A 27,716-nucleotide genomic window follows, 5' to 3' on the forward strand; every position below is an offset into this window, starting at 1 on the left:
ATACCTGTCTTCATTTCAGAGGAGCTCTGTTAACTTGCTAAATATTTTTTTTTTAGTAAGTTTTTGCTTAACTTAGTCTGACCACATCCAGTTCTGAAAGATGTTATGTGAATGTATTTCATGTTCAGGGTAACTAAACCACACATGTACCTAGTTAAGCTTAAAAAGCAACCTGGGTTTGGATGCCAAATTTTAGGTAAGCAAGACATTCACCAGACCAGGCTAGCAATTCCATCTCAAGACAACCTTGCTTACAACAGAGCACTCGATTCCTCTGAAAAACAAATTTCTAATGAATAGGAACAAAGTTTTTAAAGAGCAGAGGGCAGTGTCGCTTCGAAAAAACTTATGTTGGACATGACTTCCTCCAAGATCTAAACAATTCTTTGGAGTAGGATTGGGCACAGAAAGCCCACACCCCAATATCCCCAAGTGTCACTCCTCAACTGGTTCAAAAACCATACCAACAATGTCAATCCCATCTCCTTCTGTCCATCCACTCCTTGGTCAAATTAGCTTAGACTTTTTTAGCCAGCATTTGCTATGAAGAATAGAAGATCTAAAATACAAATCTCACAGCCTTAACGTTAAAAGAATTTTGACACTCGGAAAATGAAAAACTCCTGAGAAGTATTCCAGGCCAACCTTACCAGAAAGGTCCCAGTAACTTTTTGTGCTGCAAGGGACATTTTTCATCAGCAGAGCACAGAAGAGGAGCAACGGATATGGCTGTCTGCCTAAAAATTACTGTCAGTCTAAAATATACAAGACAGGCATTCACAGTTCCTTGACAAAGGTGAATGCACTCTCTCATTAGCAAGTAAAACACTGCTAATTCTCATTAGCAAGTAAAACATCATGTCAACAAACAGGTGAGTGCAGTTTGAGCAAGGACTGCTGAATGTTCACTGTAATTACTCAAGGCTAATTTAGCAGAAGATTAAACTGGCCAAGTCCTGTAGCCTGTTTCCAGGTCATCTCCTGGAATTTCTCAGGAAAACATTTGCAATTCAACTATTTCGTGGCCCAGAACTACATATGGAAATTTTCTTTCCGTCATCCAACTCTGAGCTCCCCAAGTTCTGAAGAACCTACATTGTTCTTCCTCTGGTCTCTTTTGAGAAAAATGCTTAAACAAAAAGCTAATCTTCATTTTAAAAAAAGCAATTCCTCTGTGTCTGTTGCTCCGTATCCTCCATGACATTAAAGAAGCACATGGAATATTATTTAATGTCATAAATGAGAGAGTTCTGTTTGAGGGAGGGAGTAATTAGCCTTAGAAGTAAAACTCTCCGGAAATGCAAGTGCCCTGAATGAGAGAGGAGGAGAGAGAAATACCAAAGGTATATGAACCAGAAATATCCATGACACTAAAACCACTGTTTTGTAGAGAGTTCACTGAGTTATCAGCTGATTTCATTAACTTTTTTTTCATAGTAACAATAGTTTTTAAAACAATTGCCTGAAGACATTGGACTGCCACAAATTATTACAATGTGTCCTTGAAAAGAAGTTGGCCAAACAGTCACAAAAATCTTGGCTTAATGTTTGAATGAACAGTGAACGGACTCACCCTAAAGCTGGGAGAATGTTCAAGAGATTCTGCAACACAAATTTAGGGATTTCTTTTCTCCCCAGGCTACGAGATGATAAAGGGCAGAAACTGAACATTTCACTGAGAAATGGAGCCACAAACACTACGCTTCACAACTAGCTCTGTGCCAGGGTCCTGCCTCCTCTGCAACTTATTTCCTACAAATTGGAATGTTAAGGAAAATGTACTTACGAGAAGGCAAACGCCACCAAGGCCCCACTGACTACAATGAAGTCCAGGATATTCCACAGGTCACGGAAGTAGGAGCCAGGATGGAGTAACAGCCCCAAGTCAATCATCTTCAGAGGAAACACATGAAAAGAAAGAGTTTTAATAAAACAAGTACCAAATCAACACTGCCAAGGTTGTCCTGTATCAAATAACCCTTCACAAACTCTTCTTCAGGGCTTCACAGCAGCAGGGCAACATCTAGATACTTAGTCAAGCTGCTCATCTCTAATAGTCATGGAGAGCTCTATCAAAACTGAAGCTGAAGTCAATAAATCATAACCAAAAGCACAAGAGACAAGGGTCCTACCTGCTACACAGCCTTCTTTGCACAGGCATGCATTAATTTATGGGAACAGCAGTCTGTGCATGAAACATCCAGATAGTTTAATTTTATTCTACCCCAATTCAACCAGATTAGTAGCAGTTAACAACTGGCATAGGGTATTACACAATAAAACACAAAGAGAGGATAGGAAGATCCACAGCCAAAGGCAACAGTCAGAGATATACACCTGCTCCGGACCACTTGCTGAAAGATGCTGCTCAGTGCAGCAACCTGGCTTGCTTCTGCGCGAGACTGAGTCTTCTTACGATGCTGCTAAAGCTGAGTGTCAAAGCACGTGCTAGACATTTTATCTGTTTTTCTGAGAGCTCTGCAACTGCCCACATAAGGTTGCTTTCGTCACATAGCTTCAAAACCTTCTACTAAACAAACAAGGGGAAAATCTGGTTTTTATTCTGCATCCTTTCTACATCTTACTCTGACGATAAAAACTAACTCCATCATTACCCCAAGAATAAATCATGACTTTATTAGAATTATGCTTTCTGGAAAGTTACTGCCCCATAGTCTTAGCAAAACCTATGACCCTACTGAGTAGAGTAAAAAGATAAATCCTCAACTTTTTGAAACATGACAGACCAAGAATCAGTTGCTATTAATATTCCTGATCACCATCAAAGGAAAAGGGAAGAATTAGACGTGTGTCAGTAAGTTCTATCAGCTCCTGTGTCCTTAGCCATGCACAGACATTTCTGCATCAGGCATTCGCAGATCTTATCCTCTTGCACAACTGCAGCTACTAAAGATGTCCTTATTTTCCTCCATAAAACATGAGATTAAAGAAACCAGGAGAGCCGCTACAGAAAGGCATCTGTTGTGCACTGGCTACTTCCAAGTGCTGCTCCTGAGCTAAAGCTTTCCATCATCACCACCTCTCCAGGTGCCCCAGGGAGATCTGTTGTGCTCCTCCTGCTTTCTCCAGCTTCCCAGAAGTAGATGAGTGTAAATCTGAAAGGGGAGGTGAACCTTTCTGCTTGGAAAAATTCTTACCTTGATCACCATCTCAAAGGTAAAGACACCCGTAAATATATAATCCAAGTATTTCAGAGCCTAAATGGGAAAGAGAAATGTGTATTAGGGAGGACTACACACCAAAATAATCTGCACATGAGCAAAGAGTAAAAAGTCTATTCTGACAGTTGTCTATTTGCTACAGTGGGTAAATATCATCTGATGGGAGGCTTTCAACTAGTTTAGGCACAAACTTGAATCATCTGATTTAAACAGCAACATTTTTTCCAGTCCTTGCCAGACTGCAGTATGCATGCCCACGGGTTGCTTCAGTACACCTGCATATATGGCAGGTTTAATAAGGCAAAATGGATATTTCAAATCAAAATATTTGTATATCCTTTCCTAAAGAGCTTATTTACCAGCATCTGTTTCAGCCTGTAGCAACCTGGGTTTCTCTTCTGCTGTCGCTGATGACAGTATTATTAAAGACCTTGGGACAGTAAGAGTGATAAAACCCTTTTTGTAAAACTGATTCCACAGTTATTACGGATGAGGAAGAGAGATTGCTCGTAGCTACTTCAGCTCATTACTGATACAGGGATTTGTGGATCCTCCTCTGGAAAAAAGCTAATACCGACCAGATTCAGAAGCAAGAGGCCAGGCCAGGCAATTCCTGCTCTGACCTGGTCTGCTGACTTGTGCTCTGAAGCTATTCAGTTCCGTAATCTGTCAAAGGGGTGGATGAACACAAGACCCTCGGTACACATCCTGGTAAATGCAATACTGGTCCCTTCAAATATCTATAGATCTCCTAAATTTTCATATAATTCTGTGGATGGAATGCAGCTATTCACAGTCACATTCATATGATTATACATAGTGAATGGATATTAAGTCAATATAAACATCACATGATTCCCATGTACTGCAACTACCTACACAGGAGAGTCCAAAATTAGGCAACAGCATGGTGCAACTTCTATACTTAATCTTCAGTTCTGTGGACTCCCAGTTGTCCATGTAACTGTAATCAGCTCTGTGCCAATGTCCTTGTGAAAAGACATCCCGCTATCTGCCTCGTGAACGTTCCTGGGCTGCGTGCTCTCACGTAAAAGGTGGCACGTCCCTACTTCTGCTCCTAGCAGCACATATCTATGAAGTCTTTGAGTTTGGTTTGGCATCCATGGACAAGTAGATTTGCTACTAATTCTAGGAGGTTGCTACCATGCTCCATCAAGATAAAAAGCCGTATCTGGTTTTACTTAGGCTCTGCTCTAGCAGGAGCAGCGGACCTTAGGAAAATGTCATCCCTGGCTTGTGACCAGGGAAGCCTTTCCCATTGCTGAATCGTGTGTAAGCTTTGCAGGCTGCTTCCACGTAAGTCATACCAGCCAAACAGCAGTGATTTCTGAGTTCTCAAACTCAGATGTGGTTGAAGCAGCAGAAAGGGACAGGAACTGTGAGGATTTTGATAGTGGAACAAGTTAATTTGAGTATGTTATTAAAGAAAGCTCCGCTTTTGCTCTTGCTGGTGCACCGTGTTACCCTTTGGAGATGGGAACAGACATGCCACATGCATAACTGATGGGAGAAGCAGAACAATTTTGTTCTGGCCACGTTGGTTGGTACTCACATCATTCCTTGGTGACTCGGCTTGGACAGGGTCTTCTGCAGCCAGGGCAATGCTGCTAAGGGCTATAACTATGAGGATGACCATCTCGAAATAGCGCAGGTTGACGATGTAGTGGAACAGACGGCGAATCCTGCAAATAAGATAAGCACAGAGGAGGGCTACTGCAGGTGCTGGAAGTCAAGCACAGTGGTATGAAAGACTGGCAGAAGGACAATGTTCATCAGGAATATCACCTTTAGGATTCCTATTACAATAATGGTAAGAAAATAAAAACCACGATCAATGGCTTTAAAATTCAGTTTGCAACAGATCTGTGGTGAGATTTAAAGACAGACAGTTAACACCTCTGCACTGATCTCTATGCCCTCTGCAAAGCAGTGACATCTATCTATCTATCTATCAAAAGGGCACTGAAAGCTTTCAAGCATTCAGACTCTATTCTACAAATTATGTTTATATACTCCCCCATCCTTTTCACTTTGAACTCAGAGGCTAAAGTCCTGTGAGTCCAAAACTAGGTTTGAAATCCTTTTAATATAAACTAATCCCTTTAAAATTGAGATATATGGTACACACTTTGAGACTTTTAGCTGAAACTAGCTTTGTAACTGTATTACTTCTACCAGTCGCTCTTGCCTAGTACCTCTGCCTGTGCTTTATTCTGAGACATGCTTTATAAGCTGCACAAATACTTTACAGTAATATATTTGATTAATTTAACCTAATCTTTTTCTTCACAAATTGTGTCCAAGAAAAGTGACAAATGCTTCAATTTCTAAGCAATGAAAACTATTCAAAAATTTCAGCTAATAACTCTATCTGACCACAATTCACAAATACTTAACGGCACAGAGAACTCTACGTTTGTGTCATATTTGTCAGCTGAATAAAGGACTTAGGTTCTGCCTGAGAATCAAATTATATGTGTAACTCGTCAACAACTTTGTTATCTGAAAATGTAATTCGGTGGTTATATCACATTTTGTCTAAGTAAATATCTGAACAGTTAGAGTTAAAATTTATTTTTCATATCTACTTTTATATTTCCTTTCTCTGGATTGCTAATGGATTCAGAATGAAAAAGAGTTACAAATACCAAGGAAAGATATTTGATACTGTTTTGTGGATCCCTTAACTCTGGCTATCAATCTGACAGAAGAAGGTTATCATCTCTGTGCTCCATGAATCCATAGAAGTGAAAGGCAACGTTTTCAGTAACATTTGTAACTGCAATTCTTGCATCAAACTCACTTCATCAAAGAAATAACAAGTCCCTATTTTTAGATCTTCATCATTCATAACCAGCAGTGAGATGTGGGAGCATTCATAAACTGCCAGTGGTGCTGGAGAAATCACTTCAAATGCACGTCTGCTTTCAGAGGGTGGTGGCACTTGGAAAGTCATACCGTTCAATTTTTGTTCCTCAGAACCGTTTTGCCCACTAGCAGCACCCAGGTCATGCACCCCAGTGGGGCTTGGGAGGGAGATAGCGATAGATGTGGTGAAAACCTTCCTACCCCAGAAAGCAGAAAGACTTCTCCTGAGAAGTTAGCACCAGCCAAAACACCTGAGGGGATCCAGCTGGGTCTGCATCTTGCCCAGAGGAAGAAAAACAAGTTGTTGACATTCCTAAAGTTTGGTCTTTGTCTTGTTATTTCCCCTTGGCTCTGTGTTACGAAACGTCTCTCCCAGCGAACTTTGTTTTTTCAATGGTCTTTTAGTACAGCTTTTTTTTTTGAGGGGGGGGGTGGGTGGCTGCGATGTGCTGGAGAAAACTGCAAGGAGACTGAAATACTGTACCAAATCCTGGACTATGAGGCTCAGAAGGTCAGAACTGTAGGATGAGGTGGGCGAAGACAAGCATACATATGAAACAAAAAAGTCTTGCTCCTTCTCTGTCTGCCCAGTCCACTCCTTAACTCAGACCTTTCTGGGCTTGGGACCATCTAGTTTCCCACTCTGCAATGTTGCCAAATATTAGGGAAATACTGTTTTCTTATCCAGCCAGATGGGGGCCATGTTCCATAATTCAAATTTGACCCAGAAACTCTAATTACACTATGAGTGTACCTCATCTAATGCTCTGCCCTCCTTTTTACATGAATTCAAAGGACAAGTTGCCTTATTTGAAATAGGACAATGTTCCGAAAAGGGGAAACTCTCTGGGCTTTTGGCTCAGTTATCCTAAAGTGTGCTGAGATCTACCTGGCAGGTGGCTGGAGAAGGCAAAGGGGAAACACAAGTGTGTCTCTTGTGGGTTTGAGACAGAAGGGGCATGTATCGAGTCTTCAGTTCATTTCCCCTGGAGTTGAGATCAGATTAGCAGTAGTTTGAGGTCATTCTCCCTCTCTAGCAGCTGGCACTGACAGATAGTCTAACTTCTTCGGCTGATTAATTCCTTTGGTGCTCTTGACTGCATCATCTTGGAGCACGCAGGGCTGTAGCCTGAACTATGCAGCTGGCACTTGTGGTTCAAGAAAATATTCAGCCTGCCAACTGTCCGGGGGTGCCAGACCATGGCTTCTGCCACAGGTGCATTGCTGATGTCAAAGATGAGTACATGGAGCAGCCCGTTTTGTTCCACTGACTGCACAGACAGCCAGAATGTCACTGTCCTAAGTAGCAGGAGGTGTAGGAGCACTCGTTCGTCCCTTGAAACGAGTTGCCAAAGGAAGGGCCTGAGTTCCCCTTAGGGATCTGAGCATGCAGAGTACAACCTCAGACAGCAACATCTCGGACCTGCAACAAGTCTACCTGAACCAGAGGGAAACGATCACATCTGCTCCTAGCAGATCTCTGGGTTGGCAGAACTTCCGTACGCCCTCCGTTGCCCTAAATTACAGCTTTAAATGACTCAGAGGCCTTCATGCTACGATTATTACAACCTCTGCTGCTGTTGTCTAGTCCTGCAGCCCTTCAGAGCGACACAGTCAGTATTTACAGGCTTTGAGTACAAAGCTCCCCATGAGGCAGAGATGCCTGAAGCGGAAGGAATGCTGTAATCCCAACAGATCCCATAAGCTGTACTCTCAGCCTTCACAAACGAAAAATATTCATGTTTTCCCAGAAGTTCAAAGTTTTCAGTGATGCGAGGGTACCAGTGCAATAAGAGCACGGATTCCAGCTGAGAAACCTGCAAGAATTTACTGACATCCAAGCCAGCCCCCAGCCTGCTTCTCCTGATGTCTTCTCCCAGCGACAGTCCGTACTCCCACCCTTTAGTGATCTACGACCGAGAAAATAACTGCCCACCTGGCCATCAGCAGGGCAGTTAGGGAGGGTGTGCCTAAAGCATCATCTTTTCCCTGTTCTGGCAATTTATTCCCCCAGAAAGCCCAGCTGAAAGGCAACATCTGGTCTGCAGCCTACATAAGTTTTTATTTAATTTCCCAAAGTGTTTGACTGGCAGAGATGAAGATCAAGCTAATGTTACTGCTTTGAACATCCATGCTTGAAGTACCTGTAACCCGTAAGTGGTATTATAGAGTCAGAGGACTTACGGATTCGTAGGACTTAGGATAAACATGGAACTGTAAGGCAAGATTGGTTTAGGCCCATTTTTCGTCAAGTCATCAACATCTTTCTTCTCCTCCATTTTACTTTCAAATTCAACATTGTTCACTGAAATGTGAATTTAAGGAAACAGAAACAAGAGAGTTAAAAATGTGTCTGCAGTCTTCACACAGCAGGCTGCCTGCAACAGCTGGATATGCAAACAATGCAGCTGGGATAGCAAACAGCCTTTGAATATGTTGATTAAATGTGATGAACAATCATTTGATTATTATCACCGCTATTTACTACGGTATGATATACACTGCAATTATACTCCCTAACCACTGCACTGATGAGCAATATATCAGAAATGGCCAGGAAATGAAGATGCCCAGTGCAGACAAACAAAGAAACCTTACACTTATTTATACAAGAGCTGCCAAACTGGGAATGGAAATCCCATTTCAAATATCATAAACTTTTAGAAAAGTCAGCTAGGGATCATTGGAAAGAAAAAAAGACAGTAAGTTTAACCAACCACATAATTCTCCATCTTCTCCCATAGATCAGTAGCACGATTGGCTTTGGAACGTGTGAAAGAGCAAATTCATAGATGAGCTTTAATAATTTGGGGGCTAATACTGCTGAACTTCCCAGCATCAGGGACAGAGACTTGGAAGGGACATCCTGGACCCCCTAGCTCTGTGCCTGCATTGTGCACCCCAGTTTTGGCAGAACTCCCCATGTATAAAGGTGTCAAACTTCACCTCCCATCAGGTTTTTAACTTACACGATCCCCTTCTAGAAGATTGTTCTGAACCTCACTCCCAAAAGTTAGAAATACATTCTCTAATTTCTGTCATAAGTTTACTTGCAGTCAGTTTATAGAGTAATTCACTTAAGATAATTTCCAATATATGAACTGGAAAACATTTTATGCTGCAAATTCTCTTCTTAGATATATACACTTGTTTATTAAGTCACAGGACCTAGAATCCAAAAACCCCACCCACTTATAATGTGTTAGGTGCAGGTTTTTATTACTTTTTATTTGGTTTTGCAGCAAAATGACATTTCATTGTGTGTGAGTGACATGTTCAATAAACTCCTTATTGTATCTCAAGCCAGATAAACAGGAAACGGCCAGGAAAGAGAGAGGCTGATAAATTGTGATTGACAGAAACTCAGTATTGCAATATAGTAAAATTACCATTTAGGAAGGAAGGAAGGAAGACAAGAAAGGAAGGAAGAGGGGAAGTCTTGTGTGGCTGACAACACAGTGAAAAAGCCCATAAAGAAACTGCTAGCTTTTGGCTGTGTCTCTTGGAAAGCAGAGTCCTGACAGCCCCCAATCTAATGTGGACCTCTTAGATTTCACACTGCAACTCTCCTTGGCACCCCCAGCTCTCCAGACTTCTCTAGGTTGTGCCCACACGGCCAGGGACGAGCCACAAGCTGGTCAGACCAGGGTGGTGGCTGGGTGGCTGCAGAGCAGACCATGGGCACAATGATCTTGGGACTGGCTGCAAACCAGTGTAAATCTACGCTGATAGACTCAAGGCAGAGAGCTCTGGAAAAGGACAAGTTAAGGTGGATCTGCCAAACCAAGACTGCAAGAAGCTCGAAAATTACACATTCTGCAGGAACCCACAGAAGCAGGGTCACACGATGGATGCTGTGATAGCCACGCAGCCATGAAAGACCTCCTGCTCCACAGTGGGCTCAGCTAATAAGCCAAGAAACGTGAATTTAGTCTGTGGGCTTGAGTGCAATGTCACTGCCTCCCCTGTTCTTTGCTGAGGGGTCTGTGGCCAGTCAGGCCCCTGGAACACCAGGGGAACCATAGCACGGCACTGTTGGAGTAGGAGCTCGCAGTACGGCAGCAGAGGAAGGTGATAAAGCAGAGGACCTACTCCTGTGCTCACAACAAGGTCTTGACTGGTTTGCTGCAGAAGTTGCTTATTTTGCTGCACAGCTCTCAGTTACTACATTTTGCTGTTTTTCTTGCTCCTTCACTTTTCTCTTATGCAAAGATATATGGATGTGCCCTGGACGAGTCATCTCCAAGGAACCTTACGTGTTGTTTTCCAGAGCCAACATGTGACCCAGGAACCTATGTTGGCTTCCTGCAGGTTGAGAATTTTCGAGCCTATATCAACAACAAGTTCTCCTGTTCACCTATTGCAAGGATACTGGTGGCCAAGACAGCCCCCATGACCCAGCATGTGCTGCTGGCTCCTTGGAAAGTTAGCTCTTTTTTGGTGATTTCATAGCAAAAAGCAGGGGGAGAAAGGCACTCACTTGGTATGACAGTGGTTTCCCCCGGCGGGGCAGTGATAGTGACAGGGATGTTCACAGTGGTGGTTTTGTCTAGAGGTGGCTGAATCATCCGCGTCACGTTCTTCTGGTTGTCAGCATCTTCTGGCTGCTCCGGCACTTTCTGTAGGTAGGTGCTGGGAAGGGTATGCACAGGGACACTCACACTTCCACTAGCTTCAATCTCACACTGATTCTCTCTAAGGTAGAAAAACAAATTTTATTAAATATAGCCCAAGAAGGATTCAGAGAACATACGTGCCCTGATGCTGCACCTCTTGCAAGGTTTCATAGACTATTTTCTTCACAAAAGTCGTTTGCACAAAAGTCACACAGGAACACTTACTGATAGCACAGCATGTGACCTTTTCCGCTGAGACCTTCTGAACCAACATCCAAGCACAACATTAAGACGCACTGTGCCACCAAACGTCACTTTATTTGATTTAATGAGACTCAGAACTGAGGTTCATAAGCAAGGACCACACAGCACTTGCATGTAACATTGACATCAGCTTTCCAGCATCAGCTGGTTTCTGAATGAAGTCTGACATTCTGCTTCTTAATGTTCTCCTGACACCTTATTTAAATTTGGTGATTCTCTTTCCAGCCCTAAACCACTCTGCAGTCTTGCTCTAAGTGGCTAAATCGCTTCTGCATTCCTCTGCAGCAGTGGCTATATTTCAGTGAGGAGGAAAGTGAGCTTGTGCACATGATCAAACTAAACAGTATGCAAAGTGTTTTGAAATCCATCTGAAAGGAAGATAATATAGACAGGAAAATTATTATCTCAGTGCCACTCACAGCTCTCCACGGTGACATGAACTCTATTCTAAAGAATCCCAGTGAAATTTCTCTTCCATCAGACTAATAAAGCTGAAAAGGCAATCTATCCTTCTTTATTAACTGCTCCAAATGCTCCACGAGTACTATTTTTCTCACTTGACTTACATAAGAATTAAACCAAATGAGGTACATCATTGTTCTTAATGGAAGAAGCCACGTGCTGTAACAACTGGTGGTGCAGCTGACAGGCTCACCATGAAAAAAAGAAAACCAAGGGGCTATAAGCAAGACTGGATGCCATTTAAAAATATGTCCCTCAGAAACTCCCTTCAGAGGCTGTGAAATTCTCTACTCCACATTATGTCCTACAGAGGTCGTTGGTATTTACATCAAGGACATTTCCTTCCTTAAACTTCAGCTATTCTGTGGGATATCATGGGTCAAAGTCATCTGTCTGAGCTTCTGTCCTTACTGATTTAAGCAAAATGGAACTCAGGTTATGGTGATAGCTGATGTGAGTGCAAGAAGAACAGCAGGGAATGCCATAGGGAGAGGAATAATTTCCTGAAATTATGCCTCGGGTCTCGTGCCCCCCCAAGCTGTCCCGGGGCTGAGCCTGGCCACACAGCACCCACTTACTTGGGCTGATGATTCCGGTGCTCCTTCTCACCAGCCTCCACCTCTTTCTCCCCGTTGTCCTTCTCCACCGAATCGTACGTTGACAGCGCCCTGTTCCTGAACCTGTGCCGTCTGTGAGGCTCCTCTCCATTTTCACCCTTGGACCCGGGCTCTCCTTCCCGGTTCCCAGACCTCGACCCTCCCCGGTGTCGGGAACGCCGCTCACTCCTGGCCCCGTTGATTGTCCCATTGCCTTCCTTGCCTTGTCGTTCGGCAGAGTGCCGGTGAGTCCGATGCCTACGGTGCTCCTTCTCGGCGCCTTCTTCCACCGACCCTCGGCGATGATGCCTCTTTCCCCCTTCCTGACTCCTGTTGCGATCACTTTTCCCTTCCTTACTCCCTCCTTCCACCTCCTTACTGCGGCTCCTGTGCTGCCTGTGCCGCTCCTCCTTATTGTTGGCTCCGGATTCCCCATTCTCATCCTTGGTCACATCACCCTTCTCTTGCTCTCCCAGTTTTTCCTTATCCCGATGTCGGTGGTGTTTTCGTGGAGCTTCTGCCCCATCAGTAGAGCTGACTTTGGTCTGCTCCACCTCCTGCACATCCACGGGGCTCAGCTTGCTGATGTTGTTCCTCCCTTCACTCCTTGGCTCTACCACCAGCGGCCGATCCAAATGAGTCTTCATGTCTGGCCTGATGTGAAGGGTGGTAGCGTAACGCACCCGCTCCTCTGGATCCAGCTCGTTGTACAACGCCTCGCAGCTGGCTCGGAAATTGTGCATCCGAATCTGGGTGGTCCTCTGCTCCCAAACAGACTTGGATTTGGAGGAGTTCTGCTGCTTGCTAAGGAGGGGAGGAAGGGGAAAAGTTAGTACCCAACTTTGCACCAATTCCCTAAAAAGTAACCAAAACAAAAAAAAAAAAGAGGAAATTTTCAGTTGAGATGGGGGATTAGAGGGTTGAGCCAAAGAAATTATAGGAATGGAGAGAGAATGGCTGGCGGAGAACGTGAGCAGGGAAAGCCAGCAGGATCATCAGTGTTAGTTTGCCCCGCAGGTGTTAGGCACTATGAATCAGGCCCTCCAGAAAGGAGTTATCTTGATTTCTAAAACATGGCCATCCTCCTAGGAAGCCTCAGGTATAGTCTGAAGGGTTAAAGTCTTTGCACACAAAAATCCTATAGCACAGCCAGAGCTTTTAAACAGCCTACAAGGCTTCCCGACAATTAACAGCACCTTTCTCTCCACATGGAAATGTCTGGATGAGCAAATCAGCGGTGAGCAAGAGAAGTTAGATTGGCAGGAGGAGCGAGGGGAAATGAAAACTGTCCCTGAGGATCCAAGCCTGAGCTCCCTGCCATCAACCCCTTCCTCTTACAGCAGCCAGAGGGGTCACTTTCCAGGCTGCACTGCCCCGTTGGCTAACGGCACCGGAGAGCCATTCCTCTATACCCACGGCATCCTTCTGAGGTGAGGACGGACCACCCAGCCCAAGCATCATCAGAGTCTGGAAAAGTACAAGTAAGAAAGGAAAACTGTTCTGTGTACCATGAAAAGACCCTAGGAACTGGGAGAGTTACACATAGACGCAGGTGTACTGAGAGCACCTTGGGGAGACCTGCTCTTTTCTGTCTCCGTCATGTTTAAGCTGAGGATACCTCCATTGGTATTGCCTCAATGCTTTGATTTTTCAGCACAGCACTTGGTTTCTGGCTACCACATGCGAATGGGTCACCTACCTAGCCAGTGCAGGAAGGGAAGACTTTTTGTCTTTCCTCCTAAAGATTACAAGTCAAATTCTGCTTTCACATAAAATCAAAGTAAACCCACTGGCTTCCAGGGTGAAGTTCCGGATTTAGCCTGGTGGAGGATCAGCACCCATTTTCTTCCTTAATGAAACTTCTAACAAAGAGAGGAAAATCATTTTCCTTCCACCAGCCTGCTCAGACTTCTCCATTTGCCACACATTAGTCTGACCTCCACAGCCGGAGGGGCCGCGGGGAGCTCACCCACCTCCAGCACTTAACGGACATCCCACCAGGGAGGCAGACACATTTTCCTGACGTACTTTCTGGGCTCCCTGACAATAGAAAAAAGCAGCTTTTACGTGTGTATGTGCTGATTCGGACCGTCAGGGTCTGTCGTTGTGTGCAGACCTGGGGGCAGGCAGCGTTCAGCCGGGCCCACGGAGCACAGCGGGAGCTGTCGGGAAGGTTTTGCATCTCTGAGCTCTGCTGGGGGATCAGTTCTTTACAGAGGGTGCTGCTGCCTGGTTCTGCTAAAGAGGTAAAAACCTACTTAAACGCTCGCTGCAGGTGGGATGAGGGTACTCAGGCAGCTGTGAAGGAATCCGATTTAATCCAGAAATCAGAGTGAGCAGAGCTAATCACCAAAACTAAAAATCTACATCTCCTGTTCCCAAGAGGCACATTCTGGATGAATTTTCCAGCAGCTGAGTGCCCCCTTTACACCACAGCAGAAGAACGGGTGACAAAAATCACAGTTCTAAAGGTAAATGATATCAGAAGGTACTAGGGACATAGCTTAGAGCCTCACTCACCAAAAATCCCACATCAAAGGGAGAGCAGGCTCCTTGTTGGGGGAGAGCACCCCCCAAGCTGTCCTAGTGACCCCTGGCACGAGGATGAACAGCATCATCATAGCAGGCAATAACTTGCCATTTCTTTTTATTCAACATTATGCAAGATTGAAATGCTATCACTCATCAGCAGATTTACTTGGGTTTAGAAGAAATTAATGAGTCTCATGCGAAGCCTCTGACTGCCCAGACCTGCCGCCCTGTACAAGGATTTCCCACAAGAAGCCACAAGCTCTGCGTTTGCAGCTCTCCATGGTCAGCAGAGATGGGCAGAGAGAGATGGCGCTGCCTGGGATGGGCATCCCGGGATGTCCTGCGCATTCTCCGGGATGGGCGGGTTGCCTGGCTCTGCAGCGCTCCAGATCTAGCTCTGCTAAACCAAACTGGGCTATGAAAATGGTCCTCCTCTTTAGCACATAGGCTTAGGGAAACAAGATGGCTTAGGGAAACAAGATGGCTTAGGGATGTGTATGTGCCTGTCTGAGCTCCCCAAGTGCTGCCTCAGTGCAGGCCACCAAAGGGGTTTGTTCTCTAGGGGACATTTTTCACTTCATAATGAAAGTCCTCGGGGCAGGGATCGGCTCCTGTTTTGTGCTTTAAACAGCCAGAGTCAGCTGTCAACACTGAAGTGCTAACTTGTATTAAGGAGTTAGAGTTGGGAAACCGCCCTTATGCTGACTGAAGCCTTCAATTTATCTACAAAGCAAGAGCACAGAGAAGAGCACAACCGCCTACTCCCTGTGCACCATCCTGTGCTCCATTTCCATGGGACAGGCACCATGTAGGGATGGGACGCAAAGCCCCAGCCTCCCTGCAGAGACTCTCCTGAGAAAAACACACAAAAAAAACCCCAAATACCTTTCATGGACACAGCCTCTCCACCAGTGCCTGCTCTGAGCCCATCAAAGCCAAGATATAAAGAAAATCTCCTAGATCAGACTGGATGTGGTGAGGAGGAAGGTTGAGGATGCAGGGCTGGTACTCATCACACAGTGCAGAGGAGATGCGCAGAACCTGCTAGCTCTGACACAAGACTTCAGAAGGGATTTTTCGGTCGTGTTTCAGTTATGCCAAGTACATAAATCAGCCCTTAAATTATCTCTGAGGTGCTAAAGCTTCCACTGTACTTCACTCATGGCTAACTGAAAGGTGCTGCCAGGTACATACACCACTGAGAACCTGGAGAAACCAAGTAATGCACATATTAACTAAGTTTATTTTGCTAAAATCCTTTCCTTAAAACAGACACTGACATTACAGACTCGCATTTCTCAGTATTTAGAAATGAGATGCATCCTTAACACTGACACAAGTAACGAAGGTGTCTGCCAAAACACTACAACACACAGCCACCCACCGGCTTTGGTTACTAACAACTCAAAGAGCAGGAGGTTCAGAAGTAATGAATTCGTCCTTTCTTCTTTCTACATAAAAAGACACGTCCAAAAAAAAAAAAAAATAAATCAGAAAAATACATGAAGCGCAGTAAAAACACAATCAGGAAAAGGTGAAGCTTGCCTGCAAGCTCATTATCATATCCAAACCAGTCGAGAACATCAGGAGCAAGTGCCAGTGTGCATAAAGTCTGCTGTAGGAAATGGAAGTAAAGCGACCGAGCAGGTTGGTCCCCCTGGGGACAGTGTTTAGGGTTTTCAGAGCCAAAGCGGCAGCAACTGGAGGGAATGTGTTGCCTGCTTGTCCAATTAAATTTATCTGACTCTCTCTTTCTACAAGTTCCCACAGCAACTGCACATGGACATATGTGACAGCTTCTCCTCTCCTGTTGCTCTGCTATACTTCTTCACAGAGGAGAGGTTTTGAACTTATTTACGGGACAACAGGAACGTCACCTTAAAACAAAACAGTTTCATTACAACTGCTTGCCTGTGAGGATACGGTGCCTATGCACGCAACACAAAGAATTGCAGAAGAGATGGAGAAACACAGACAAGGCAAAATCATTTCCTCTGCTTCCTCCAGTGTTCGGTCCAGTTAATTATTGAGGGCTGCGTGAGTTGGGGCAGACACGAACCAACTACAGTACAAGCGCGATATGCCGCAGCATAGCATGACTTCTCCAAACTGATAAAAAATGATCCTTTGTGATATCAAATCTTTTTTTCCTCAAGAGAAAATTTTCTATTTATGAAGCCAACTCCTTATCTGAAATCCTGTTCACTCTTCGCTTCTTAAAATCCCTCCGAATCTGTTAAGAAAATTGCAATAATCTCTTCTGATTTACAGACAGAGTAGAAAGATTAATGTTAATTCACTTTCTTCATAATTACTTCCCATCCCTATTTTCTGTCTACAGAATATTTTGAACTCTTTGAAGGGTATGGGCAATATACTCAGTTTTCAGGTCCTCTAGGCTTGAAATGTTGTAGCAGATATTACTGCCAATACACTTCTCTGGGCAGCTCCACTGGTTTTGCTTGGATTGAGAAGCCAGCAGTCAAACAACTCCCGCCCATGGCTGGAAAGAAAACCACGCAATCCACGTAGAATCAAATAAAATTCATATTAATGAATCAGTGACTAATATTTCTATAAATAAAAAATGCAACCAGTCACTGTGTGATAGGTTCAAGAAAGGAAAGCATATTTTTAGTCATTTTCTAATCTTAAGGTATTCCTTCATGATTAGAGGTTTTCTTATCATAACCTTTTAAAACACTGCTTCAGTTAATGGCGCTTTGCTTCCCACAACTACTGGTTTAATCAGCTATGAAAATGCAATCCTTAATATTTTACTTGAGTAAATAATGAATTAAAGCTGACTATAAACACAATAATTTGATGTTAAAAATACCTACATACTAGATTGTAGGTATGAAAGAATACATTCTGATTACAGAGCAAAGGAAATTTCTTGTTAAGATATAGTTTCAATAAAAAATGCAATGCAAAAACCCTTTCCACTAAAATCATATTTTCTGCTCATAAATTTGGAGAAGCTCTCTCTAGGTTTCAATTTTCCACTTGGAAAATACAATGCAGCATTTTAGTTTGGGGTAGGCATGCACAAAGAGGAATGTTTCATCTCTGTTTGGTTTGAGAAAACAATTTTCTTTCGGATGAACTCACCACGAGCGTTTACATTTGCTTTGCCAGTGACCCCGGGAGTTGCTGCTTGGATGCTTTAGCACCTTTTCTTTTTTATGAGCCACATCTCCTGCCTGAGCTCTCTCGGGAGATGCACTGTGTTTTCTCACCGAGCTGGCGCAACAATGTGCATCACAGAAACGCCGTTACAAGGACTGCTGCAGAAAACGCTGCCCAGTCTCTTCCAATATTACTCTTGAATTTGATTTTGGTTTTATATATTAGAATTTTTGATATTGCAGTTTCTCAGAAAGAAAACATCTTCTTTCATAATATTTCTCCTAATGTCTATTAGCTAGAAAATGTAAATTCTGAGCCTAGTCTAAGCCTAATATAATACCGACCATATATATCACACCCTTATGTTCAGAAACTCGCTACTGAAATTTGAAATGCCTTTTAAACTATCATAGATGCCAAGTTCTTAGATGAAGAAAGTTCACTGAATGCAACATTTTTGATTTTTTGCAACATGATCATCCTCAGATCAAATTTCCACTCCCTTTCCCTGCTCTTTTAGGCAATTTGGATAACCTCAGATACAAGACGTGCTGACCACACGAAATTGGTCTCAGCAGGAGATACCAGCAGGGGAAGGAGCTGAGCATCGCTGCAGGTCTTTCAGGAGCCGCTGGGCACATGGGCACACACGGCTCGGCAGCTGCAAGCCCTTCGGCTGGCGCCTTTGGCCAACATAGAACCAGAAAGTTTCCAAGGTGTGTATAAAAACAAAATTCAGGAAAGATCTAGGGCCTTGCTACTGCTCCCATGAGGTGTCCATGGCCACGAGTTCCTAAGAGCAGCAGAAATCGTTGTACACTGCCGCTTAGAGTTTGAAGACAGCTGCACCACTGGTTTTTCTGCAGTTCTGAAGTGATGCAAAGTTCAGCTGAGCCAAAACTTCCTGGTGTTAACACAGCACAAGTTTTACTGCTTTCAGCTTGAGCGTTTTCGTAACATAATGATTTTGCAGAGCCATAACTCACTTTCCTGCATGCCGCTCCCTATTGCTCTAATAAGAATAATTTTCTAATTGTTTTCGGTAAAAGTACGTCACATACTAATCCCAGAAGTATAAATATGAGGCTTAGTTTCATGCACATTCTGCTTTTAAGAAAATGCCAGAAAATATTTATTCTATCTCAACTCATATTGCTATCATCAGCCACAAGATCCCTTTTCAGACTTCAAGGCTTGTTTGGTATTTGAGTTATGAATTGTGACCAAATATTTATTACTGAGGATGCAAGTAACAGGGAGAGAGAGTTAAAAGTAAAACAACAAAAAGAAAGTTAAAAGCTACATTGCTGTGGCCTGACTTAACAAAAAAACCCACCGAGGTTAAATATGTCGAACTATTAAGTTCTCCTAAAATTCAGTCAAATTACATTTACTTTAAATTATTTTTTTCCTCTGAAGAGTTCAAGCCACTCTCTTCAGAAGACATTCTGGAAAATGCCCTGTAAGGGCCCAGACCAGACTCTGTTATGGCCAAAGTCCCACCGTGAGCTCCAGGCTTTTGGTAAAACCCAAGACAAAACACATCAGGGAATGAAGTCACAGCCCCCTTCTTTGCACTATGAGGATGGAAATAAAACAGATGGCCCAGACAGTGAATATACAAAAACAAGCAATAGAGATCAAGAACAATTTGGGTTCTTGGATGGCAAATAACAAATTCATCCTGGTAGAAGATATTTCAGCTTTTTCATTTCCCTCTGTACACTATCAGCTTGTCTACAGCCAGACGGATGCAGCAGAGACATGCTGTGATGGTTGGTGTGGGGAAGAAAGAGTTGCTCAAAGAAAACCAAGTTTTGTTCTGGGGAAAAAAAAAAGTATCTGTGGCAAGTGCAGGTGTTCAGTACTTCTGGAAAAAAAAATCCCCAGCTTGCAGCTTGTGAAACACTGACTTTTGCTTCATTTACCATTCTAGAAAATGCCTTAAGAACATGCCCTTTTTCTTATCCAAGCAATGACTGAAACCTCTGGATCCTATTAGAAATAAACAATAAACAATAGCAATAAAGAAAAAACCCCTGAAGTTACTAAATGCATCATTTTGGATTTCATCAGCCATTGCAATATGAGGATTCATGAGAAAATTCAACATCCCGTAACGCTTAAATACATACTATTAGAAAAATACAACAGAATTATTCACTTAGCTGTGTGTCATCGTGTATGTACATACAAATTAGTTGCCAATTTCAGTATGGATTTTAGATAAATGCTGAGCTACTTAAAGAAATAAAGTATATATGTATTTAGTTACCTCTCCTCAGTGAATTAAAAATGTATTTCATACTGCTAGCATTGCTTGTATCAGAAACTTGTTGTAGCACAGAAGGCTGGAATTAGCACAAGAAAATGACTCACCTTGATTTTTATTTTTTTTTAGGAAACTAGCTCCTTTATTTTGTCTTTAAGTTTCTTACCAAATTTAGATGTTTTTAAGAATAACCTCAGAAAGAACATGGGAAAAACCCAACCCTCTGTATCTCAAAAGATTTTTTTAATAAGTTTTGTTCTTTCAGAACAGATGATCATGGTTTTACAGATCCTGATTCTTACTCATATTAAAGGCACAGGGCATTTTGTGCTGTTCGAGCAACCTAAGGGAGAAAAAGGAACAGGGATTTTTTTTTTTGCATCTTCTAAAAGCTCTTTTCGATCAGTAGATTACTGTTCAACTTTCATCCGTGCACAAAAATTAGACCTCTTATCTATTCAGTATAATTACAGCAATAGCACTCACAGTGGGTAGGAACAGAGTGATGTAAAGGCATCCTGAACGTGTATTAATATTTACCCGGGGAATGGGAGTGCATAGCTTCTACATGGCCCTAAGATGAGTTGTTCCAGTTTATCTATTTGAATTTAAAATAAAAAAAATCCCACATTTCCAGCCATGACATTTATACTGCATAAATAAGAACTTCAGATGTCTTTACACTTCAGGGGGGCTCTACTGATGCTCTGTGATGGTTGTTACTTTTATACATTGCACACTGTTATAGGGCCCGGTCATTTATTTAATCAAAACAAGGGGTTTTGCTGGGGAAATGCTCTTTAGATACCCACAGAGAAGAAAACGCACACTCAGCTCATCCATCAAAAAGGGCCCTAGTTTGCATAGGAAATGACAAATTACTGCCCAGACGGTGCATAGAAATGTTAAAGAGGATGAAAATCCTCAGCTACAGCTTTTTGCAGTAAAAATTTATTCTGTTCAGAGAACAGATGTGAGTCATATCAGCAAAAGAAGCCTCTATTATACTGTCTCCATTGCCAGTGGGGAGTTAGCAACAGACCTCAACAGCAAACGCCTCCGAATGTGGGCAAATCCTCCTTCCAAGAGGATTTCAGTACCTGCAGTTTGATTTCATCCTTTTAAAAGGCAGCTCTGCCTCTGGAAGTTTGGAAAAGGGACCACATTCTTCATTCTTTCAAGGCTTTATTCCAAATTGTGCAAACATTGCCTCGGACTGGTTTGGTGCCACTTCTACTGGAGCAAACTCAAGTTTTGGGGAGAAGGAAGCTCGGCAGCTCCTCTCCACCACCCCCTCCCTTCTGTTGGGGATAAGGCAGAGTGAGAGAGACCCAAAGGGCAGCAAACCTCTCGCTGCACCTTTCTGTCTGTCAAGACTTCCAGCAGCCAGGAAATGTATCGGAAGAAATGAGTCAAAAGCTGCCTTGGTCTACTTTATTCCCCTAATTTTCACTGTCCCGACCCCGTGAGATCTCGGACCTTAGCACAGACACGTCACATTTACTTTTGCTAGTCGCAAAAGTTCAATCTTGGTCACAGAATCCAAACCCACATACCATATAAACTTATTTTTAATACAAACATGTCTAAGATCCACCAGTGGACAAGGACCCCCAAAACACCCAAGGAAAAAGGAAGATGTCAGGAAGCTGGTGGAAATCCGCCTTTGCTTCACTGTGCCTTTGGTACCCGCTATGGTGCACATAAGGACAAACCCACACGCGTCTGAATTGCACTTACTTGTCTCTCCAAAAGCATTAAAAAGGAAAGATAACATCAAACAGTAAAAGTATAACCCAAAGCAAAGACACTAAGATGGGTTGATGAGAAGCTGATGACAAGTTTTGTTGTATTAGTCGGCAGGGAATGATGGTATTTTCTACAAACCTGCATCAGTGTCAAAGCACACCTGTGATTCACAGCAACGCCAGCAAGATTTGTTTGTTAGGAAGTGCATGGAGTGAATGGAAGGTCTACCACTGTGTTCGCTCAACCACGGGTACATAGGAGCTTGCCGAGTGCCTCGTTTTTACAATATCTGTAGCTTTAAGCTCCAGCTCGAGAAAGAGAGCGCAGGCATAACCAGTGCTCTCACAAGCCTAAGTTTCCCAAGGATGTTTATGCAGAATTTTCCAATTTGGTCTCACTTGGGCCTCGTTTCCAGAAGTTTCTTTTGAAGTCCTCCTCCAGCTTTCATTTAAAGAGTGCACTCATGGTGGGCCCCTGTTCTCCTACTGAACCAGAAGTGCAAACACTGGTGGAACATCAAAGCCATCAGCCCAGCACATAATAAACACAGAACAAAAATACAGGTGAGAACAAGACGAACCATCAAATGAGGGCAGATGGGAGAAGAGGGAAAAAAGTAAAATAGTTAGGGAAGGAACAAAGGAAAATAATTAAGAGGATGAGAGAAAAACAAGGGGGGGGGAAGTCGCAGTCAATGTACGAAACACTAGAGAGTTGCTCACGATCAAATCACAAGCATTATATGGCAATGTCGCACACCTTCCAGTCCTTCCACCGTATGTTGGCCTGGAGGCTTTCCACAATGATGGGAATGATTTTTGGAAAAAAACAAGGGGGGAGTGAAAGCATCAGGAGAAGGGGAAAGAGGGACGTTTATAAATATAAAGGTAAATGTTATAAATCCATTTACTGAATATTGTAACAGAGAGCAACTCACGGTGAATTTACGCTGGAGACTGACGAGCTGCGAGATACAGTACCTCGAGTTTGCTTTACAAAACTGCACATGCAAAAACAAAACAAACAAAGAAAACAAAAAGTGAGAAAAGAAAAAAAAAAGAAGATAAGAGAAACCATAAAAGACATCGGGAGGAGACTCATACAAGGCTGTGTCCTATCGAATGCAGACTGCAGCGTGCATCTTGGTAGGAGACCAGGCAAGCTTCAGAAAGTGTGGAAGCCACAGACACATCACCTTCTAGTTAGTAGGGAAACAACCAAAGAATCAAAAACGGAACCAAAAGGGAAAAAAATTAAAAGGTGAACCAAAAGCCACACGATGATATTAGGACTTTATGCCTCCATATGCTATACTTACACAACGAAAGTCCTCCACAGAAGCGATCTTTAGGACCTCAGGCTAGAGGTCTTTGTAGAAACAGGTGGTGACTGCTTTTACAGCTGTGCTGCAAATAATGATTTCCAAGTGGGAGCAGGATGCTAATTCCCACTCTGGCCCCATGACACGAGGAAGAAGCCTTAGCACGGAGACGAGCACGGGCTGGAAGGAGGACTGTGGGTCATGTCCAGAGAGCCAAAATCCACCTGGGTCCCAGCACCTGGTGCTAGGCTGCTTCTCCGAGGTCCCTACCTTGGGTTTACTCTTCAGAGGCACCTACCTCTCACCTCTGACAGGCACGGGGATGTACCTGAGCTCAGACTGTCCGAATATGGCTCACCGTATCTAAAAACCATAGGTCTGCTGCAGCTTAGGCAGGGCATCACACGTTATTGAAAGGAGCTTGTTTCAGTTCACAAGTAATTTTGTAGATTCTCCTCCATCCAGTGTTTGCATAAACTTCGTTATATGTGGGGGTTTCTAAATATGGAAATCGCTGAATTATACAGAAAAATAGTTTATTCTTCCTTTGGCAGGGAATCTACAGAAAAATAAGATTCTAAATAAATTGATAGATCCTGGCTTGAGGCACTTATTTTTTCATAGTTATAACCAGCAGTTTTTATAAATCTACACCATCTGAATAACCCTCTCCAAGACTGAAAATAAAATCCCTTCACCTCCCGGATTTGCCTGTTCAGTTGCAGCAGTATTTTCTCCTGCTTCCCTGACAGTTTTAATCTGTTAACAATTAATACTAGCAAACCAGAAGGTCCAGTTAAACTCTAATTTTCTTTGGATATCATATAAGTGGAGTTTTAAATATACATTTACTTAAAATTAATGGATTATTCTGAACAGAAGTGTTGGCCCAGGTAAAGTATATAACACAACAATCTAGAGGTCAAGAAACCTGGAACAAATATAAGAAAAATTATGAAAGGCATCATAAAAGTTTAGCCTGGAGCAAATTAGCTGCTGAACAGTCAGGTAAAGTATTTTGCCTAAACTTCAGTATTTCTACGTTTGTACCATGTCAAATGGAGCAGGAGTCAAAGTGGGGTTGGCATGCCCTGCTTGCTTGCCAAGAAAATTATTGTTTCCAGGTTGCTCAAGCTGGAGACCCCTTTACTCTTTGGCTGGATGCTGAACTCCCAGGATGTCAGCTAAAACTTGCAGAGAACAAGCCCTTGACTGCACAAATGCCTCAAGAGTAGGTAAGAAATCTCTTGGGCAAAATAGGTGGAAAACTCACGATGGAGGAGAATGTACTGGGCTTCCCTAATTTACCTGAAAGTCAGCACCAACATTGTGCAATACCTGTGGAAATTTTGCTTTTAATTGCTGAAAGCAGATCTCAATATCCCTCAGCAGGAGGCTTGAATGAACTTTTGTGTTTATCCCTGCCTTGTTTGGTGCAGTGCAGGATGAAGGCCACGCTCTGATCCTGCCAAGTATCCTTGTAACCTGGCCAGCCAACATTATGCAAGTCCTGCATCGCTCCAAGTTCACTCCTCTGCTCCTGTTGCTGGAGTCTGCTTTTTTGAAACCATAAATTTGACTAAATTTGTGCTGGAACCACAGGGTGTAAAGCTGTGAAGCAAAGACAGCCTCCTTTTCCAAATCAAAATGACAGAAGTACTTGAGCTTTGCTCGATGTTACTTACCATCCGTGAGGGACAGAGCACAAGACAGTGTCTTTACGTGTAGCTGAGTCACCATCATACCAAGAGTGAGGGCAAAAAGGCAAGCTAACGGGAAGAATCACAGTACCTCACACATCAACACACGTCAGGGAAAAAAGAAAGGGAAGAAATCACAAGCCAGCAAGAGAAAAAGAACACCTCTTCTAGTCTGCACATCACCCAGCACAGGACGTTTTATGGGCTGGGTGTTCAGGCACACTTCTTGCTGGGTCCTGTTGGGTACCAACAGCCCAACAGGAATTTGGAAACAGACCACAGTATTTCCAAAACAAAAGGGAAATACAGAACCTCAAAGATGGAAAATGTCCTGGAGAAACAGAGCAACTCCCCACCTTTCATCCCCAAACCTGTACAAAAGGGACAGACAACTCCAAGAAGTCACTGTGAAATGATGTGCCACCTGTATTTGTTCTTGGCACTTCTCTCATGAGTAGTCAACTCGCACATGTTAACAGGCAGTATCCACCTGCAGGCATGCAATTAAAATGTAAACTGCTTTGAACAACCATGTGAGGGACCAGCAGAAACCAGTTAGAGACTGGAGAGAGGAAGAGGTCTTTAGAGGTTAGAAAGTTGTCCTGGGAAGCACGTGTAACTTTGAAAAAAGGTAGTGGGCAATTCTATAGACTGTGTTTAGGTCTGGTACCCACATTGCATGAACTGTCCCTGCCACTGTCAACAAAGTTCCATCCACCGCATCTGGGAGTTTGTCCTCCCATCCAGAACTCACACTTTATACCTATGCTTAAACAATTTCCTTGGGTCTGGCTACAGCTGTAACGCATTACCACATGGAATTAAAAAACAACCTGTATGTAACAAAATAAAAAAAATTTCACTCAGCATGGCTTCAGCATAACCACCTAGCAGGCTCCTACAAATTTAGTAATTGTTTGCTGTTGTGATTGCTATTTTAAGACTTTTCCTAAGAAAAGCTGAAGAGAGGCCAAGGAGAATACATGGGCTCTGGGTGCCTGGCGAGCTACAGCTCATGTCCTCTCCGGCTGGTCTGCTGGCCCGTGCTGGGCTGGGTGTGCTTATTGCAGCCCCTTTTGTACATGCCATTGGTGCATCTCTGGCTGGAATAGAAAAGGCGGAGGAGGAACCCAAACACAGGGAGTTCAGGCTTCGAGTTGGGCAAATACAGAAAATAATATCGTGTTTGCATCGGGGTCTTTGTGGGACCCACAGGAATGAGCCTGATGGTTCTCCCTTCCACTGGTACCTTTGCAAGGGCACTGCAAAGTGCTTTGCACATCCACTGCCTGTGTAATTGCCCCCTTTTGTCCCTTCCTCCATTCTGGCCGCCAAGGAAGCTGCACCAATGGTTTGCTTTAAAGACCTGTCGGTCCGTACAGGCGCTCAGTTCAAGAGGCTGAGTGGTTTAAATGTTGTACGAAACAGAGGATCTTAAAGACAACACTGGGCAAACTGAACAAACCCAGAAACTCACCTCCAGAAATAACAAAGCAAGGAAAATGCTAAACAGAAAACAAACAAACAAACAAAAAAAATCACAAAAATAAGAATGAAACAATGGACTCAAATTAAAACGCAGTAACACATGTTAAACACATATTCTGTTTTAAACCAAACATTGCAACAATGACAAAAACAACATACCATCCTAGATTTTAATCCTGAAAAACCACAAAACAAAAAGGCCCATTCAGGATAGAGTTCACCAGGTGAAAATACAAACTGTGGTCAGACAAATCTGTTCATGTTAAGTCCCTTTGGTGGAGCAGAAGACAAACCATAGAAATCCTGGGAGATTGATGAAGTAGGAGCTACAAACCAAGTGCAGGTAGAATATTGTAATAAAGCACTTTGAGTCAGTTGCAAGATAGATGATATCTCAATGCCGCTGTAATAATGAGTATATTATTAAAACAGATCCCCACGACACCGTAGTGCTTCACCATCTATCAACCACAAAACAATTTGCAGCTCACACAGCAGCCTATTGCACATGTAAAGGTGAAGGTACCTCTTCGGACCCTCCAAGGAGGCTGACAAACTAAATAAGCAACCAGTTTCTTATGCCTAGGAAATGACATTTTGCAACTGATGCAATAAATTGAACATTTCCTGGAGCTCAGTTACAAAGAGAGGCTTGAATGGCAGAGGAGAGCAGAAGAACTAGGGCAGATAAACTGCAGGCACAAGAGCATACAAACCACGAGTGCACACTGCATTTGCACAGGAAAAATGCCAGAGGTGGAGGAGCAGATACAATGCTACAGAGTATGGAATGACCTGGAAGGAGGCTTAGGGGAAGATACACGCTCTCAGCCCTTGATATAGGGCTGACAAGGGAAAGAAGCAAAACAGCAAGCACAGCATCACACCGGTGAAACAGCAGAATAACCGATATGATTTTTCACCAGACTCAGCCCCAGAATGGCTTTATCACCTCTGCGGGAGGTGGACAAGCACACCGGGAAAGTGAGCATCATACAAGTCATGGTGCCCTCTGCTAACTCCTGAGAGACCTGATTTGATTGATGCAGGTAGAGGAAAATGTTGATGTTTTCAGAACATCGATCCATGCTATAGGTGCCTGTTGCATTAGAGATTCATTTTCATACGTTATGAAAATAAAATCAAATTATAAAACTAAAAAATTATTCCTTAGGAGAAAATAAAAATACAAACCAGTAGGGTAGACCCACCTTTGCAGCAGGTCTTTGGCAGCTCAGTCCCAGCTTTTCCCAGCCTTTGCTCACCACCCGCTTGGGGGTATCCAAGCCCTACAGACGTTTGGCTTTTTGCAGTGATATTTCCGTATGCCAAAAATCCCATTTCCAAGCATGCCCAGCACTTTTTCATTCTTGGCATGTCCAGCTCTGAATCACATCAGAGGCTTGATCTGACCGGTCTTGCCATCAACATGGCATCTGCTCTGTCTTCAGGATCACTGTGTAGCTTAAGAGCGTAAGAAATGACGTAATGTGGTACATTTGGCTATCAACCA

At 43.3% G+C, this 27,716-nt stretch overlaps 1 protein-coding gene across 1 annotated transcript in view; it reads right to left on the reverse strand.

The window, feature by feature from the left end:
• Positions 1–27,716, reverse strand: part of LOC104158326 (voltage-dependent N-type calcium channel subunit alpha-1B-like) — a gene marked incomplete at both ends in the record, with an annotated part of 179,320 nt that overhangs the window by 51,301 nt on the left and 100,303 nt on the right. Inside the window, 6 exons of the mRNA XM_009695941.1 lie at positions 1,787–1,893; positions 3,159–3,218; positions 4,756–4,885; positions 8,256–8,376; positions 10,552–10,766; positions 11,992–12,813. Coding sequence (XP_009694243.1) covers positions 1,787–1,893; positions 3,159–3,218; positions 4,756–4,885; positions 8,256–8,376; positions 10,552–10,766; positions 11,992–12,813 — 1,455 coding nt within the window. The remainder of the gene's footprint in view (positions 1–1,786; positions 1,894–3,158; positions 3,219–4,755; positions 4,886–8,255; positions 8,377–10,551; positions 10,767–11,991; positions 12,814–27,716) is intronic.

This window comes from Cariama cristata, unplaced genomic scaffold (genome assembly GCF_000690535.1).
Source record: "Cariama cristata isolate BGI_N322 unplaced genomic scaffold, ASM69053v1 scaffold6172, whole genome shotgun sequence".
Taxonomy (NCBI): Eukaryota; Metazoa; Chordata; class Aves; order Cariamiformes; family Cariamidae; genus Cariama; species Cariama cristata.